The sequence below is a fragment of the Nannobrachium achirus genome, assembly GCF_963921795.1.
Source record: "Nannobrachium achirus genome assembly, chromosome: 2".
In the NCBI taxonomy this organism is placed as follows: domain Eukaryota; kingdom Metazoa; phylum Chordata; class Actinopteri; order Myctophiformes; family Myctophidae; genus Nannobrachium; species Nannobrachium achirus.
This window is the reverse complement of record NC_137811.1, coordinates 4,379,853-4,400,129: the sequence shown is the minus strand read 5'-3', so window position 1 is coordinate 4,400,129 and position 20,277 is coordinate 4,379,853. Positions and strand designations below refer to the sequence as shown.

At 41.4% G+C, this 20,277-nt stretch overlaps 1 protein-coding gene across 3 annotated transcripts in view; it reads left to right on the top strand.

The window, feature by feature from the left end:
* The first annotated feature begins 4,093 nt into the window (after positions 1–4,093).
* il6r (interleukin 6 receptor) overlaps positions 4,094–20,277 on the top strand; it is a 75,861-nt gene continuing 59,677 nt past the window's right edge. For 2 of the 3 annotated variants that reach the window (XM_080753198.1, XM_080753197.1), the window contains exons 1-2: positions 4,094–4,366; positions 17,582–17,839. In XM_080753198.1, the coding sequence (XP_080609324.1) occupies positions 4,285–4,366; positions 17,582–17,839 (340 nt within the window). In that variant the 5' untranslated portion in view covers positions 4,094–4,284. The remainder of the gene's footprint in view (positions 4,367–17,581; positions 17,840–20,277) is intronic. The other variant, XM_080753199.1, reaches the window with a different exon arrangement.

The following is a 20,277-nucleotide window of genomic DNA, read 5'->3' as shown; positions in this document are numbered from 1 at the left end:
GAATTCCAGTTGTCTACAGCCATTAACAGCTTGTTATCATGCAAGGATTTACACACTGACACGACGCAACACAATCCTATCCTAGTTTCAAACCTGCAGAAAATACTTTTAAACTGGCGTCGATCCTGCCATTCAAAGATCAGGTCTCTATCCTACTCACTACGACGTGTTCTATAAACATCATTGACGACTTAACGACTGTTGTTTTTTGATATTATAGTAAGTTTAATTGATCATATATTGTAATTGTGTCTCTACCAGGTTAAAGACATAATGTAAACAGGTTTTGTAGCATAGACAGGGTGCTATATTGTGCAACTTTGACGCATGCACGGGGGATAATCTGAGTCTGATTATAAACCACTTAATTACATTGATTCCTTACTGCAAATGGGCAAAAAACTATCTGCAGTAGCATCGGGATTAATTATTGTCCTTATAGGACTGGTCGGATCAATGCCATGGTTATCTGACTGATTTAATCACCTGGTAAGAGAAACACTTTCACATTTTCATGAACATGATTCGATATCAAAAAACAAAGGCCATTAATTCAGCAATGATGTTCATGGAACACGGGAAGGACACAGGAGGAGGATGCCATTGTAAGTGTATTATTAGGCAATGGGAATGGTTTAATATTGTGGCACGTTTAATTGATCATATCTCATATTAATATTAGTGTCTCTATTGAACACTGCATGTGCAAACATGTTTTTGTAACACAGGGAGTAGAGTAGATGGAGAGAAAAACAGATCTCCGATCTCATCTCATGCTTGTGTAACTTGGAGATAGCCTACAAAAACGGACAGATCTCCCCATCTCAGTCAGTGCTTGTGTAATTTGCAGGGAATATATTAATCTGACTCTGATTACAAACCACTTTACTGCCAGGGAGAACATAACCCAATTGCGAGCTTGTTGATTTTTGGCACTGCATAGATTGGCAATTTGGTGTCGTAGACTGAATATGTGGTCAACGTAAAGAGTAAAATTGGGTCCCGTTTTATTCCAGAGGTTTTGAAGAGGCAGGAGAAGTAGTTTAGACGAGGTGGCGAGCTACAGTAGCTCCGTAGAGCACATCGGTGCGTTAGCCAGTCATTCATAATAGGCTTGTTATCTTAATAATAAGTGAACTTTCCGACGGAAAGTGAACCAGTTAGTGAACGATTGCGTTCCAGAAGTCCTTCTGATGGATTTTTCTTGGCTGTCGAGTGTTTTATCGTCCAAAAAATCGCTCTGAACGTGATTTAAACGATAGTATACTGTATACGCTGTATTAAGTCAATGGGGAAAGGCGCTCTATTTTCCCCCACGCTCAAAGCGGATGTGACGTTTATGGGCGTTCCTTTCTAGCTCCGTGTTGGTGTATGTACACTATACGGCAAAATCGCGCTCTTTCGAACGACCATCATTTTGACCGGAGGGTTAGCAACTCACTCCACGGAGGTTAGGGTTAGGGTGAGGGTTAGAGTCGGGTGTCGAAAAGATGACATGTAGTAACAGCGACACGCTCCCCACTATACTACTGTAGTTCCGTTCTATCGAGCACATACTGTACCTATTTTTTTTTACCCATGTAGGCCTAAGTCCAATTTGAAAATTACCAACTGTTTATGGAAAGCATATTACTCAGCCTCTGTAGCAGCTAGAAACAAATTTCCAAAACGTTTTGATAGCTTACACCTTGGGCTTTCATAGACAAAAAATCTGCTTTTTTAATGTCTGTACTACATAGTGTACATGTAGTGTAATACACTTTAATGTGTACCTGACTACCCGTCCATAATGGGTTAAACAACATTGCTGTTTTCCTGCGAGACTCATACCAAAGCATGAATGTATAGGAGGATGTGAGCAAAGACACACGTCACAGGCGCCTGTCACCAATAGGTGCAACGCGATAGTGGGCCAAACATGATGTGCCTACAAAGGTGGCAAGGTTTGGCAAGTTGTCTTCATATTGATCTGGTAATGACACTCAGGGCCCTGAGTAATAAAGAGATCATTACTCCACTATCCAATTACTTACAAACGACTGGAATGGATTTGCTCACTGCCCATCGCTTTGTCACAAGCATCGCAGATACTTGTGACAAAGCGATCGCAGAAGACTACAGTACACAATGTCATTCTGGATACAGTCAATGAAAGTATTTCCCAACCTTTTGCTAAAAACTGAGAACTGTACACAGATTTGTTCCCGGCTTGAATACTTGAAACTTAACGTTGTCCCTGCTGGCAAACTGAACTCACTAAGTGCAAACCTGATGAGGCACAACAGCAACGCAATTCCTGGGGCAGTTTGAGCGAGTTTGTGCGTAAAGACTATCTGGTCCAAACTCCAAATGTGTACCTACCTACTCTAGGAGACACGGGGAGAACATGCAAACTCCACACAGAAAGGCCCTTTCGCCAACCCAACCTATGGGCAGAGGATGATATTGTGAACAAACCCTGAAAATCATGTAGAAATTGTCCGGCCTGTTGCTATTTTCTTTCCTCCAGTGCTGTAACATGCTCACTCGTTCATACCACCTCGTAACACTGTCAGTGACTCAAGTTGCTTGTGAGCGAAGCTATTCCCCATTAAAATTCATAAAAAATTGACTGAGGAGCACAGCATCACAGGAAGACCTCGAGACCTTTACGTTGATGGCAATTGAAAAAAAAAAAAGATAGGCTACTCTTGTGATGACTGCATCATCGACCTGGTCGCAGAGAAGTTAATTTATTTTCAATATTCTGAGGATTTCTTGTGACATTTTCCCAAGTAACGGTTTTCTTTTTTCTTTTTCTTCTTTCTTTTTTTCATCTAGTTTTCATACCAACTCGAAACCAGAAGTTGGTGGCAGGCTATTTGTAGAAGGACACAAATGAATGTCTCGGGGGTGAAAGGCTGCTATTTATGTTCTGCTATCAGGCTGTATCACTTCCCCTCCGAGCTGGAATGTAAAGTACATTTACTCAAGAGTATTTCCATTTATCATTACTTCATACTCCACTGCATCTCAGAGGCAACTGTGCCTTTGACTCCACTATTTGATTTTTTTTTTACTTAGGACCTACTTTAACAAAAAAAAGTACTTTAGTCTGTCTGTTTGAAAATAGTCGATCTACAAGCAATGACTAATTTCACCTTTTGGTACTTGGTAGGCTACTATTTCACATTATTACCCGGCTTGGTTGAATGCTTGTTTCTGATTGGTCGAGCGCTGAAATCAGAGATGAATTATAGGCGTATAATGACCGCTGATAATTCAGGCTGATAATTATTTATCAGCCCGTCGTGTCCATATACGCCATAATGACCACGCAGCAAGACGTTATCGTTATCGCATACATATCACATGTTTAGGCTATATCTGGTTATTCCTTCCTTCCTTCCTTCAACTATTTATTTATCTATCTATCCATCCATCCATCCATCCATCCATCCATCCATCCATCCATCTATCTATCTATCTATCTATTTATATTCATTCATTCATTCATTCATTCATACATTCATCCATCCATCCATCCATCCATCCATCCATCCATCCATCCATCCATCCATTCATTCATTCATTCATTCATTCATTCATTTATTTATTTATTTATTTATTTATTTATTTATTTATTTATTCATTCATTCATTTATTTTAAACACTAAAAAGGGTATATTTATTGTGTGACCTCAAAACAGCCCCCAGGCCCACTGTTTGGCCACCTACGGTGCCAAAAAAAAAGTCCTTAAATTGTCACTTTAGAAACGTGCACCCTCTATACACTTAAACTTTATGTTGGTTTGTTTACTGTGTTGAGTGAGAAAACATTAAGCTAATCATCTGGGGACCCCCCAAAATAATTTGGGGACCCCCCTGGGGGTCCCGACCCACAGGTTGAGAACCACTGGCTTACTGTATGTTGTGCTGCAGCCTGTCAGGCTGAGAGGGACTGACTGAGTGAGTGAGGGCTTCCCCTGTGCAACCCTGTTAGAGGAAGGACGAGGATTTCACAATAACGGAGCCGTGGAGAGAGCACAGCAGCGTGTGTGTTTGTGTGTGTATGCGGGTGTGTGTGTCTCAACCCTGTGGCCATGCCTAACCTCGCATCACCAGGCTTTAGGCCATGCCAGAGGACACAGTACACAACAGAACACACACACTGACACACACCACAGATTTCAACTCCTGACAAACCATGTAAAGTCTGTAAAGGCGATCGCCTGTCAGCTGAGGAGGCACTAAAATAACAACAACAACAAAGGAAAGGCTGATCTTCTTGACAGCGTGGAAACCATGTTGATGTGTCTGCTCCTGTGTGGCGCTCTGCGCGCGCTCTCCGCGCGTGGGTTTCTGCTGGAGAGCTGTCCACGGAAAGGTGAGGGAGTTAACGGTCTGTCACTACAGTTCAGTGTGTTGATGATTTATGAAATGGTCTGGTATTATGGTGATCTAACTCTGAGAATGTACAAAATGCTTGTTTTGACTGTGACGTGCTGGATTGCTTTGTTATTGCTTCATTGTCCTTGTTCAGTTTTGTTCAGATTTAGTTTTCTTTTCGTCCTTCTGTTCTTCACATTGGTCACGTCTATAAAATGTATCAATTCTTAGTCTTTAAAAAAACAACAATAACAACAACAACAACAACTATGGACTGTAGTGAGACTGCATGTAAATTTGTCTAATGAGCTTATAGGCTAAATGCATGGAAAAAGCCAATGGAACTAATTTACGAATAAAAGAGAATGTACAAATGGTACCAAATAGACCCGGTCCATTTGCTCACACTCAGAGTTGCATGTAAGCCTATACAGTAGCCTATAGCCTATACTGTATGTAGGTAGGCCTACAGTAATAAACCCAGAGTATTTAAATGTGCATGGCAGATTTGAGCACTTGCCTCTCTTTCACTTTGACTTTGTTTACTTTGACAACAATTGAATTATATTTTTCACTAAAGCTTGTTGCCGTAGCCTACTAACCAACCCCAAATGAATAGACATTTGACCACGGACCCCCATCTCAAAATATGTTACAGCATTTGCATTGTTAAAATGTTTAAAAAAAATATTAAGATGTAAGAAAGTAAATCTGCATAGCACAATGTGTTGCATGTAGCGATACATTGTGAGCTTGTAGATTGGTTATTTTCAAATAGCTAATGTATATAGAGTTAAAGTGGTTAAACTTAATTTGATATCAACCAGTTTTGCTGGGACCCCCCTCGAGGACCCCTGGGGGACCCCACTCTGATCTGACCCATTGCCCTTTTACCTGTTGCATAAATGCTTCATATGTTATTCTCATATAATTCTAAAAACAAATCCAAATCAGTTTAACCACGTGAACCCATATTTACATGGCTATTTACAAACTCACAACGAATCACATCGTTGTGAGCTTGTAGATCCGCTATTTTCAAAACAATCCTGAACAAAAATATATGGAATATGCACAACAAATTGACAACAAATATTGTATAGGTCGTCCCTCCCTGGCACAACTTATTTTCAAATGAGTGTCTGCTGACAAATTATACTTGGGGGTCCTTGGGGGGAAATGTTTGGGAAGCCTGATTGTGACAATAATGACACAGAAAAGCCAACACATTGTGCAAACACACCGAGGTCACAACAGTGTGTTTGCATCATGGTTGTAGGACAAACTGTGTGGCAGTAATGCAACAAGTGTGTCAAATATATGGGAGCTGTGTGTACACGTACGCATGAATCACTTGAAGTCAGGGGCGTCACACGGGGGGGTAAAAGTGGGACTGAGTTACTAGGGCCCAAGGTGGAGGCGCCTTAATTGTTTTATACTTTAGCTATTAAAAATAGCAGATATACAAGCTCACGGCGCAGCACCGAGTGCTGCGCGCTGCAAGCTTGTAGATCTGCTATTTTTGAAAAGTCGTGAAAATGTGTGCAAATCTTTGAATATATGTATTTTTTTAAGCGAACATTTGTAATTAAAATTTTGCTTCTGGGGGGGGGGGGGTCCCTGGAACTAAATGTTTTGAGATGGGGGTCCGTGGCCAAATACATATCATTTTGGGCGTCCTTCACATGAAAAGGGTTGAGCACCACTGACATAGAAACATGGATTTTAAATATTCAAATATTCAAAATTGTCATGATTTTTCAAAAATGTATAGACCTATATCTGCTTGTATATCTGCTATTTTTTAATAGTTAAAGCGCAAAATAATGCGTTCCCAGTCTAAATGGGTTAAACCCCCTCCCCCTATGAAGAACATTCATGGGGGGCCCGCAGTGAATCCTTGTACCCAGGGCCCAGAATTATTGTGTGACACCCCTGGCTGTAGTAATGCAACAAGTGTGTCAAATAATGGGAGCTGTGTGTACACGCACACATGAATCACATGAAGTCATAAGGCACGTTTAGTTGTGAAGCACGTTTCAACCACAGGGCAATAAGTGCTTTACACAAGATAATAAACAGAGGAAACACGTTGTAAAATGACATAGTGAATGATACAATAAAACAAGTGAAGTAAACATTTACCAGTAAGACTCCCTAAAAGGGAGATAAGCGACCGTCAGGTCAGCAGTGTCCAAAAATGTGTTTGAAAATATCGGCCTGATGGTGGCTCTAAATGGTAGCCTGATTTCAGACGCTGCGCAGTCCACTCAGAGAGTGGGAGGGTCTATTGGCTAGATTCTCGCTAGGGACGCTGTGGACGCTGTGGGCGTGTTCTCTCCTTTGCGTCATCAGTGCCCACACCTTAGTTGGGGTTGGTGAAAGGGCCTTTCTGTGTGGAGTTTGCATGTTCTCCCGGTGTCTCCTAGGGTTGATAGGCCTACCCTCACAAAAAACATGTAGTAATCCTGGTCTCTATAATGCCTCCCCCTGGCCAGCCGGGGCGCCTGATGGAGGGGAAAGGAACTGGTTGGAATAAAGTGTTCCTTCCATTGGTTACAAAATCGTGGGATAAAAGCAGAGCTGCAGTTTTCTGGGAGTTTGTTCAGAAAGATCACAATTTCATGTTGGCCCTAAACCATTCAAAGCTTTATATGACCAACAGTGGTATTTTGAAATCAATTAATTTGACACCAATTCATTTGAGCCAGTGTAGGGATTTAAGAACTTAAAGGAGTAGTTCACCCCCAAAATGCCTTTTTTTCTATTGATTACTCACACCATGGAGACTTCTCACCACTTGCATACCCCCATTGATTCCGGATGGGGAACCAAATGCATTTGGGTCCCCATCCAGAATCAATGGGGGTACATTTATAGTAATCAAGTTTTTGTCTTAGGAATGCGACAAAAAACTAAAACTATTATGTTACTCAAGTTTCCATGGCGTGAGTAATCAATAGAAATAAAAGTCATTTTGGGGGTGAACTACTCCTTTAAGACGTTCTGAATCAATTGCAGTCATCTGAGCAATTCTCTAGAGACCTGCCAAGACAGTAGTCAAGTATAATGAATTGACGTTTTTTTCTTTTTTTTTATCCCACTGAGACGTGCGAATACTTTAATCTGTGATATATTTTTTAACATATCTACTGCCTTTTAATCTGAAGGGATGCTTGGTGCCTTGGTGCCGCGCCGTTTCCTCCGTAGGCCGCCGCTATTATTTTTGAAGGGCCGGAAGGGGGTTGTTTTTTTTTTTTCTGGATTATCACTTGACGGCAACGATTACGTCATCTAGTCACTTGACAGTGTGGGTCCAAAAGGGAAACATGGCTGCGCCCAGCCGAGTCTATTGTTTACTGTATGCAGACCATCCTTTGTATAAATATGTCTCTTTTGAGTAAATGAAGTCTCTTTATGGGCCTCTCAATGGATTTACTATGGAGGACGTTCACTTCGCGTGCACGCCCGATGTGCGTTGTAAACAAATCACGGACATTACCGATGCGGGCGGGACCGGGGCGACGTACTGTAAGTAATTATACTTTTACTGTAAATACAGTAAGATTCACAGTCCTCACCGCCAACGGCACCATGATTTTAACCCTTTCAATGACGGTGAGGATTGTCAACGGCAGCAGAACTGTTAAAGGTGATAGTAGGCTCACTTTGTGATTGTGTATGGTATATCGATTGACCCTCACTCGCTGCACCGCAACATTGAGTGACAGTCAGTGAGCCGTGACATAGTTCACTGGAAGCGCCAAGCGTGCAATGTTGTGTGTGTGTGTGTGTGTGTGTGTGTGTGTGTGTGTGTGTGTGTGTGTGTGTGCGTGCGTGCGTGCGTGCGTGCGTGCGTGCGTGCGTGCGTGCGTGCGTGTGTGTGAGCATCTACCAGGGGTGTTCTTCATAGGGGGAGGGGGTTTAACCCATTTAGACTGGGAACGCATTATTACGCTTTATTTTGTGCTTTAACTTTTGAAAAATAGCAGATCTCACAGCATTTTTTTTTAAATGTCATTAGTGCTCAAACTTTTTCACGTGAAGGACCCCCAAAATGATATGTATTTGGCCACGGACCCCCCCATCTCAAAATATTTAGTTCCAGGGACCCCCCCCCAGGCGCAAAATTTGAGTTCGTTAAAAAAAGACATACTGTATATTCAAAGATTTGTGCACATTTTCACGACTGTTTCAAAAATAGCTTGCAGCTTGTAGATCTGCTATTTCTCAGTAAAGTATAAAAGTATAAAATAATGAAGGTCTCTCCACCTTGGGCCCTTGTACTGTAACTCAGTCCCACTTTTCCCCCACCCTGTGACGCCCGTGTGTGTGTGTGTATGTGTGCGTGTGAGAGTGTCTACTGCTGATTAGTTTATCTTTGCAACACGTTGGTAGGAGGGGAAGGCTACTCATGTCAGGACATCATGAAATACTAAACGTATTTTGTGATTAGAGGAGTAGTTCGCCCACAATGTGGCTGAGGGGTGTGTGATTGATAGAAACTATATTTTGATTGATTGATTAGTTTATTTTCGTGTCCTGCACACAGAGTGCCCCAACCCTCATGGGTTTATAAGACACCATTTCAAGTTTACAGCATGTTTTTACAATATAGTCACACATTCAGTTTTATACATTTTCAGAATTGTACAGAGTATTCTGTCTTCTCTCCCAAGCTTGACAAATATGATCTGACAAGTCAAGGAAATCATCACAGATGGAAGACATCTTATGAACTAATACCTCCCAACATATTTAGGACAATAAAACAAAAAGTGAACCTCCTTTTCAATTTCACCAAGTTCACAAAACACCAAGTTCACAAACAACATCTAGAACAGGGTTCCCCAATTAGTTTTCCCCAAGGGCCGAATTATGTCTAGGGTACCAAGCCGAGGGCCACAACTTTGCAGTGGGCGACGGTGGCGTTCCCGCTACTCCAGCGACAGTTCAGATATCGTCGTTGTCGGGTGAAAATCTTGTATGTCCAAAACCGTTTGTTATCATTTTAAAAATGATTTAAACTAGTGAAAACAGCCGATCTACAAGCACACAACGTGCTTGTAGATCTGCTGTTTTCACTACTTTTGTGCGACGGCCTTGTACGATGAAGCAGGGCTTTACTTTGCGAAAGAACATACAAATTTGGGGATACGAGGTTTCCACCCGACAACGATGATATACTAGTGTTGTTGCTGCTCTTATACCACCATTATTACTGGGGCTGGTGGGGGCCAGACAGTAGCCCCCCGCGGGCCGCAAATGGCCCGCGGGCCGCCTATTGGGGAACCCTGATCTAGAACTAAAAGACCCTTTAAGACCTGGAACTCATGCATTATTAATTATTACTTATTACATTATTTTATGATTTAACATCACAAAAATAGCAGATATACAAGCTCACAGCGCGGCACGAGTGCCGCAAGCTTGTAGATCTGCTATTTTTGAAAAATCTTGAACATGTGTGTAGGGCTGTCACAATTATTACATAATCGTCTAATCGCAATTATTTGAGGGAATCGCAATTATTTTGCATGATCGTCATAATCGTTTCCATGTTAAAATGTTAATATAGTTTCAAACACTTTCAAAAAGTAGTGGAAATAGCAGATCTACAAGCTCGCAACGCGTCGCATTGCGACGCGTTGTGAGCTTGTAGATCAGCTATTTCCACTAGCAATGTTCTTTTTTAAGTATAAAATTGTCAAATATGTCAGTAATTTCTTTGTATATTTAAGTTATGTGTCATGATTGCCATGTGCAACTTCAAAGCCTAAAAGCCAAACAGAAATGTAATTGTCAACGACAAATACACAATTAAATCGTTAATCGCAATTATTTTGGTGACAATTAATCGTCATATAAAATGTCATAATCGTGACAGCCCTACATGTGTGCAAGTTTTTTTTTTTTTTTTTTTTTTAATCCCGCTGAGACGTGCGAGTACTTTAATCTGTGATATATTTGTTTAAAGGTGATAGTAGTAGGCTCACTTTGTGATTGTTTGCTATTTTAGGCTTTAGTATTGGGGTTACAAAATCACATTTCTTCTGTTTTGAAAAGGCCAAAATATCATGGTCCAGAAAATGTTTGACGTCCTCACACCTCACTGTAAAACAAACATGTGCCTGTGTTTGTGTATGTGTGTGTGCGTGCGTGCGCGTGCGCGTGTGTGTGCGTCTGCGTCCGTGAACTTTTGAGCCTTTGTCCTGTAAATCCTTGTGTTTGTTTATTCAGGCTCCATGAGTTCAATGAGCCGCGTGCACGTCTAAAGGAACATTTCACCAGTTTATCATATCAGCTGTATTTCCGTCCCAAATTGACCCTCACTCGCTGCACCGCGACATTGAGTGACAGTCAGTGAGCCGTGACGTAGTTCACTGGAAGCGCCAAGCGTGCAATCTTGTTTGTGTGTGTGTGTGTGTGTGTGTGTGTGTGTGTGTGTGTGTGTGTGTGTGTGTGTGTGTGTGCGTGTGCGTGTGTGTGTGTGTGTGTGTCTACCAGGGGTGTCGCACCAGATTTTGGGCCCTGGGTACAACAATTCACTGCAGAGCCCCCATGAATGTTCTTTATAGGGGGAGGGGGTTTAACCCATTTAGACTGGGAACGCATTATTTTGCACTTGAACTATTGAAAAACAGCAGACATACAAGAGCTTGTAGACATACAAGAGCTTGTAGATCTGCGAGCTTGTAGATCTGCTGTTTTTGAAAAATTGTGAAAATGTGTGCAAGTCTTATTATTAGAATATTCTTTCCCCCCCCCTTGTGACGCCCTTGCATGTGTGCCCAGAACATGGGTTCATGAGGTTAATGGTTGCTGGTAGTTATTGCTGATCTGATATCCATATGGCAGAATGTCCTTTTAAATAGATGCACTTGAGACATAGGGAATGGAGACAGGCATACTGCTAATTATTGGGAGTCTTATCTTGACTCCGCAGCAAGAAACATGGCTGAGTTGTATAGAAGTACCTGAGACGTAAAACCTGTTTTATAACCAATACTGTTACTATGTCAGTGGTGCTCAAAGAGTTGAGGCATTACATTTTATAAAACACGTTGCGTGGCGTTGTGAGCATGTAGATCTTATATTTTCTAAATTTCTGCCTCTAATATTTGACAATTTGGACAATGTTTTATTTGTCATTTTAGAGGTATTAAAAAGTCCTTAAATTGTCACTTAGGAAATGTGCAGATAACCTCCACATTAAACTTTATGTTGGGTTGTTTACTGTTGAGTAAGAAAACAATGTTTCACATTAAGTTATTCATCTGAGGACCCCCCGAAATAATTTGTGGACCCCCCTGGGGATCCCGACCCACACGTTGAACCACTGATCTAATGTAAGAGTGTTCTGACATGAAACCCTCTGTTTTTAAACATTGATTTAACCATGTATCCTATAACAAAACATAACCTACGCAACTGACATTTTTAACAAACCAAATGGGTAGAAAATCGGATGAGATTAGAGATGGACCGATAGCAAAATTCTTGGCCGATACCGATCCCCCGGATTTATGAAGGTCTGCCCTTCCAAAACCGATGTTTCCGATACGATTTCTTTAGCTAAGAACTAGAAAATAGGGTTGCTCCAATACCCTTTTTTTCAGGCCAAGTAGCCCTACAAGACATACTTCAATTTGAGTGCCAATAAGCTAGAAGAACACTAATGCCAAATCAATCACAATAGTACAATATCCAAAATCACAGACAATATCCAGTCTAATATGACCGTCTGGCAGGAGGAAAGCAGGTGATGCATGCTTTTTCCCCCCCCCCTTCTTTTTGGAGACGACATTGATACAGGATTATGGAATATATCCTTACATTGCAAAGGTAACCAGCACCATCTGTATGCTGTAGGCTGCCACTAAGTAGACTGGCTGCTAATTGCTATGTTTACTTTAGTCACAGGACCAGAGCATCATGCTGTGCAGTGCCGATGTGGCCGGTTTGATATCATACCGGCCAATTTTTTATATTGGCCGATTCCGATTTCCATCCCTAGATGAGATTCTCATTATTTTCATGATTTCAATACATGCATTATGAGGCACGGGCTCTCGTGTGAGAGAGAGAGAGAGAGAGAGAGAGAGAGAGAGAGAGAGAGAGAGAGAGAGAGAGAGAGAGTCTCCCCTCAAAGTGGAAATGTATAAACACAGCTCTGTATGCACTATTATTTCATTCCTATTCATGTTCAATATTTATTTGTACATAGTTGTTTTGTTATGATTGTCTTGTTCCACATCTGCTTTGGCAATGCAGTCGTATGTTTTCTCATGCCAATAAAGCTCCATTGAGCTGAATTGAGAAATAAAGAGAGAGAGAGAGAGAGAGAGAGAGAGAGAGAGAGAGAGAGAGAGAGAGAGAGAGAGAGAGAGAGAGAGAGAGAGAGAGAGAGAGAGAACAGGACAGATTGTTGCAAAAAAAGGAAGCATGAACCAAGAGGATTTTACACAACATCCCATCTAGACTTTCCAGTCAACGACAACACACCATTGTACAACACTCTTACCTCTTAAACTCTCATACCAGTGGACAGGGGCGTATATTATTTTATATCTTTCTTTAGCTATTGAACAAGAGCAGATATACAAGGCAAGCTCACAGCGCGGGCTTGTAGATCGGCTATTTTAGAAAAGTTGTGAAAATGTGTGCAAATCTTTGAATATGTGTATTTCTTTTAAGCGGACATTTGTAACTCAAATTTTGCTTCTGGAGGGGTCCCTGGAACTGAATATGTTTAGATGGGGGTCAAATACTGTACATATCATTTTGGGGGTCCTTCACATTAAAAAGTTTGAGCACCACTGACATAGACACAGGTTTTTCAAAAAAACAAAGACGTTTACAGAATGGGTCAAAAATATTCAAAGACTTGCACAATTTTTGTGGAGATCTACAAGCTGATCTACAAGCTCGCAGCGCGGCACCGAGTGCCGCGCTGTGAGCTTGTATATCTGCTATTTTTCAAAGGTTAAAGCACAAAATAATGCATATTTTCGTTCCCAGTCTAAATGGGTTAAACCCCCTCCCCCTATGAAGAACATTCATGGGGGGCCCGCAGTGAATACTTGTACCCAGGGCCCAGAATTTGGTGCGACACCCCTGGTAGTGGATTTCAACCCTTTTCATATCATATCAAGGTCCATTAGTTATTCAGCATTTGAGCCATGCACGGACCACCTTTCGATGAGATTTGGCCTCTTTAGATGAGATTCTGTCCACGATTCCATGCTGTATTGATGCTGGTACCATAGGAGAGGTACCAGGCCAACGTTGACCAAAATAACTCCTCTACATTCTCTAATTGTATAGACGTCCTGTAAATTAATGCAGTAAGCCAGGGGTCTTGAACGTTTTCAGGTCAAGGACCCCTTATAGTTGAGAGAGAGATGAAGCAGGGACCCCCACAACCTGTTCATAGATTCCATATAGTTTCATTGTTTGACAGCACAATCGTCAGTGTTTTTTGGATTCATGTCAATTTGTGTTTTCAGATATTTAACCACTTGAGCCGTCATTACCTAATACACTTGACCTTTCACTCTGTACTTGGTCTGCTCTTTTTCCCCTCTACACCACACCTGGTTACACCCCGCCATTCCGAAACACCGCTATTCCGAACGTTGACTTCTAACCCTAACCCTACCCCTAACCCTAACCCTAACCCTAACCCTAACCCTAACCCTAACTAACCCTAACCCTACCCCTAACCCTACCCCTAACCCTAACCCTAACCCTAAACCTAACCCTAACCCTGCTTCGGAATAGCGGTGTTTCGGAATGGCGGACTGTTGCCACCACACCTCTTTGTCAAAAATAGCCGATCTACAAGCTCACAACGCCTCACAGCGCAAGACGTCTGCTATTTTTGTCTAAAGTTCTCAGAATATTGACACTAGGGTTAATATAAAAAAGTAGAAAAAAAAAACTTTCTATGGCTCAAAGATTTTGAGGACCCCCTGTTGTAACTCTGCTGTAGCTAATAAGGCTTATAAAACATGATCAGGTTTTCGTCTCAGGTAATTCAATTCAAACATGTTTCTTACAGCGGAGATGTGCCAAGCTTCCCATTGTAAAAATAAGTCCAACAGCAACAATACAAAATGCAACTCCTCCCCCATAAGGTATCCCTGTCCCTTCTATAGATATTATATGCCTGTATTAACACTCATTAACTGCGTAGTGGGTTTCAGAGATGGCCGGAATTATGAACGTTGTCAGATTATTAAATGGACTTAGTTTGAGGCTGCATTTATTAACTTGTGCTATGTTTAGCCCTTCCATGGGAAGTTGAACCAAAAACGGACATTGAGTGACACGCCAACTAAAAACACCACAATATCACAGACATTATCTGTGTGTATGTGTCCAGTGGTTTGGGAGGAACGGGGGAGTGGTTGATGTTGCCTTTAGTTAGGGGTGAGCGATATGGAAAAATACAATATCACAATATTTCCCCAAGCTGTATCACGATACAGTTTTATCACAATTCTTTTTTTTCACGTTGGTTTTGATGGTTATTTTTCAAGTTACTTGACAACAACTAGACTCTCTGGGTTCCTTTTGGGAGGTCTAAATTAAACTTTACAAGTATGTAACTCTGACAGTATACAAATGAAACCAAATGGACCCTTATGGGTCCATTTGGTTTCATTTGTATACTGTCAGAGTTAAGTGGAGACCTTGACAAGTTTGAGAACTACTGATTTAGACCAAAATGCAGGTTTAAATTGAATTCTGCAATGAATCTCTGTATTAACGATTAAACAGAAACGGAAACCTTGTACGTCCAAAACCGTTTGTTTTGTATTTATCATTTAAAAAAAATGATTTAAACTAGTGAAAACAGCAGATCTACAAGCACACAACGCCTCGCACCGCGAGGCGGTGTGTGCTTGTAGATCTGCTGTTTTCACAACTTTTGTGCAACGGCCTTGTATGATGAAGCAGGGCTTTGCTTTGTGAAAGAAATATATATATTTGAAATTTGGAGATACGAGGTTTCTGCTCGACAGTGACGATTTACTTTGTTGGCCGCCCAGCCCCCAAAATGGAACGAACGCCGAAATTTTATTTTAATTTTTTTCCTAATGGCCGACCTGGACCGGCCGGGAATGAACCAGCTGTTCGGGAGTTGTCCCGCTTTTCCCAATGGCCAGCACGTCCCTGCCCAGAAGTGTTTTAAAGTGATACAGCCATTTCAAATCACAGGCATTTCACCATGTTCAGCCTGGGCCTTTCAACACAGTTGGCTCCTCTTCCCATCAATCCATCGGTAGTTATCCAGTAAGCTGTGAGAAACTCCCAGGCCGTATTGTCTTACTCCTGATTAATTGTTTCCGGTTAGACCAGCGTTTCCCAAACCGGGATGCGGATCACATTGTGGATTGGAGTGAGGGCTTGTTTGGAGGCAGTCCAACATTGTTGCACAAAATCAATTAAATAATAACTAGACTGCACTCTGTCGAGATGCCCACTTGCGCCTTTTGTTCTCTAGCCCATGCTGTAATTGTGCATCAGCACAGTTTCGTTTGAAAGTACAGTACTTTCAAACAAAACTGCCCACCAAATTGCACACACACATACAGTACTTTAAGTACTATATGTGTGTGGGCAATGTGGTACCTAATAGGGCTGTCCCCGACTAAGGATTTGTATAGTCGACTATGATTTTAGTCAGTGTGTTGATAGTCGAATATTAGTCGACTATGGCCCGTTTTTTTTTTATTATTATTATTATTATTATTTTTTTTTTCGTTTTTTATTATTATTTTTTTTTTTACCCCTTTCTTTTACAATGGCGTATAAACAACAGAGGTGAAACACTCATTTAAATAACATGTCTTCTTGACTTTTGTTTTAATAGATAGCTCATTCATTATTTAAGCCAAGGTTTATTATCATGGCCTTATAAGAATAGTAATAAATACAGCAATAACAACAACGAAATTATATCTCTAAAATAAATAAAGTAACTAAATTATATAAGGCGAATTAAATAACAAAATACTAAAATAAGTAGGCCTATAGCAGGTGTAAAGTGTATTCACTTAGAAGCTAAAGCCCCAGACTCCGATGTCTGTGTGTAACAGCCATGCAACTACTGTATAGGCGATGCGGTCGCCGGTCACACATTTCTATAGGACACCAATATCTGTGCATCTATCCACGAGACGCTGCACACTGCACAGACTGCGCTGAGCCTGACAGAGAGACCCCGATTGGATTTTACAAAACAGACCCCATAACTCGTCGGGGAGAAAGAGGAAAGGAGAGCTTAAAACACAACAACGTGAGCGTTCGCGTCGCTTTTGGGAGTATGGACATTACATAATGGACTTAAGCCAACTTACTTTTATCTGACATGTTGCTCGGTGTGGAGTGGGTAGGTCATAGCCAGATCCTGCAGCTTACTTTAGTTTTGTCCTCTACTTGTTTAAAGTGACGGAGCCTGATTGAGTGTTAACACAGCTGTGCAGGTTCTGTGGAGTCTACGCAAAGCACACACACAGACAGGGCTGTGCCTCATTGATTGATTGAAAGCAGCCAGTAGGCTATACATGTTTTATTGCGAGAAACCAAAGTATATATTAAATCATCGGACATTAAGCACCCCAACAGCCCCCCCCCCCCCCCCCTAAAAAAAAAAAAGAAAAACATTTTTATTTTTTTTTATTTTTTTCCAATCGACTAAGATATTGCCATTCGACTAGGTGCCGTTTCAATCGATTAGTCGACTATTCGACTATTCGGGGTCACCCCTAGTACCTAATTGATCTGACAAGTAGTGCGTTGTGAAATTGAGGCCACTAAAGGCGTACTTGAATGACACCAAAACGTGCAAGTATTTTGTCATCGATAACGGTTTTGAAACAGTCGATTGACAGCGTCAAAGTTGAATGATGAAAAAAATAAAAATAGTTCAAATGTACAAAAATATTTATAAAAAAACTGCCAAGGTGACAACTTATATGACATCAATCAATGACATCACTGATGACATCACTGGATATCTAACTATTATATGATATCACTGATGACATCATCGATGACATCACTGATGATGTCATATAATGACTCTTCCGAGGTGCCAACTTGCCACAGAGGATGCAACAAAGTAATACTTACTTCAATTCCTATTTTCATAATGAGCTTTTTGAAATTGTATTGTTGTTCTTGTTGTTGTTTTAATGTGCAGAGCCCCCTCCCGGTGTGGTGGTCCTCCATCCAGGCAGCAGGCTGGTGCTGAGCTGCAGTGGGTGGGTCATGGTGGATGGCGTGAGGGTCCCCTTCACCAGAGAGCCTCCGGTCCCCACAATGCACCACAACGATGTCACCAGAGAGCGTGCGGTCCCCACAACGCACCACAACGATGTCAGTCTGCTCCCCTCTCAGAGGCCTACGCACACACCACACACACCTGTGGACAACAACACTGAACCCACTGCAGTCCATGGTAAGCAGTGCTGGAAAGTATATAACTAAAGCATTACGAGGTTTAAAATAAAAAATATATATATATTAGGCACAAATGCCCCTGTTGTCCAGTTTCCCCAGCAGAACCCAGCAGCTCTCATCCGTTCATATTGGCCATATTAAAAAAAATCCCCCTTTAATCCCAGGCCCTCGGGATACCCCCAACTTTGATTGGCTCCCACAAAGTTTGTCAAGGGAGTTGGGTTTGACAAAGTTCAGAGGTGATAGTAGACACCTTTATGAACACATTTGTGAAGAAAGCTATTGATTTAGATTTAGTTCCCAGATGGATGTAGCAATCGGCTAACTTTCCCTTACTATGCCAATGGCAGGACGTTTTGAAATGGCACATGTGAATATGTGCTATTTTTGAAAAGCCAAATAAGCCATACCATAGCCCAAGGGTCCTCAGAGTTATTACAAGGGGTCCTCCAAATCTTTGTGCGATAGAAACTTTTTTTCTCCTTTTTTAAATTAACCATTTGAACCCTAGCGTCCATATTCTGCAAAATGTTGCCAAAAATAGCAGATCTACAAGCTCACAACGCCTCGCAGCTATTTTCGGCTATAGATCGGCTATTTTCGGCAATGAGGTTTGGTGTAGAGGGGAAAAAAGAACAGACAGACAGAAGTACAGAGTGAAAGTTTATTAAGTATTGACGGTTCAAGTGGTTAAATAACTGAAAACACAAATTGACATGAATCCAAAATACACTGACGATTGTGCTGTCAAACAATGAAACTATATGGAATCTATGAAAAGGTTGTGGGGGTCCCTGCTTCATCTCTCTCTCAACTAAGGGGTCCTTTGCCTGAAAACGTTGAAGACCCCTGCCATAGCCAAAGTCCGCTTTGAGCCGACTCAGCGCTGTCCAAGTTCTCTTGGGAGTAGGGATGGGTATCGTCTGCGATACTTTTAATGGTATCGATTGCATGACGTCGATACTATCGGGTATCGGTTCACGTAAAAACGAACGATACCTCGTTTCGATACTCTGGAACGCACCCCTGGCCGGTCACATCTGTAACAGTTGGGCTACTGAGAGTTTAATGACTGCTTTAGTAGGCGACACTCGTTACTGTGGAAAATAGCCGACAATAGCCTATAATGTTTATTATTATGATGATTATCCAATGTCTACTCTCCTCTCCGCCACACTGTGTGATCATCATCATCAACTCTGTTCTACCGCAGCAGCGGTAAATAAAAAGTATCCAAAATGGTATCGAAAAGGGTATCGTATCGATTCCCAGGTATAGAAAAAGGTAGCGTATCGATTCAAAGGTGAACGATACCCATCCCTACTTGGGAGTGACACAGCGTTGGCTTGGCAGGAGCAAAAATCCCCAACAGGTGCTCTTCGGTACAACGGGCGACTAAAGGGCGATGAGACCGTTTTTCCACAGGAGTGTGGAAAACAATAAAAGCCTTTAATAGCCTGGCTAATGTGTCACTCTGATGAGGGCATTGTTGCCGTAACACATTAGCCAGACTATTAGGCTTTTACATTTGTCCACAAGAGTTCCTTGGTCTCATCTGTTTTTACATTATTTATGCCATGCATTATTCAGAATATTAAAGGCTTTTTAATATTTCCACAAGAGTGCCTTGTTGGTCTCATTCCTTCTTTTTGTTAACATTGATTAATTAATTTGGGCTTCCTTGAAAAAAGTTTGAGAACCACTGATACTCTATCTATCTATCTATCTATCTATCTATCTATCTATCTATCTATCTATCTATCTATCTATCTATCTATCTATCTATCTATCTATCTTTTCATAGATTCCATATTGTTTCATTGTTTGACAGAGTGATCATCAGTGTATTTTGGATTCATGTCAATTTGTGTTTTCAGACATTTAACCACTTAAACCGTCAATACTTGACCTTTCACTCTTAGTCTGCTCTGTTTCCCCCTCTACACCAAACCAAAGTACTCAGAATATGGACACTAGGGTTCAAGTGGTTCATATACTGTAAAAAAGGAGAAAAAAAGTTTCTATGACACAATTTTGATTTGGAGGACCCCCTGTAGTATCTCTAAGGATCCCCTAGGGGTTCCGGACCCCCTGTTGAAGAACCTTGATCTACAGTATCCATCTATCTATCTATCTATCTATCTATCTATCTATCTATCTATCTATCTATCTATCTATCTATCTATCTACCAGTATCTATCTATCTGTCCGTCCAGCCATCTATATCCATCTCAATCAGGCACATGCACACATAGACATCAAATGGGGCTTGAGCCCCTGCCCTTTTAACCCATCTGTAAAAAGTGCCCTCTCCAGACCATGAATTACTATGGTGAAAGAAATGCAAATGCCCCTCTTTCCATGCCATACCTGAAGGCAGCTTTCAAGAGAATTGCCTTGTCTTAAACTCTCCTGAACCTGAACGCAGCATCTTAC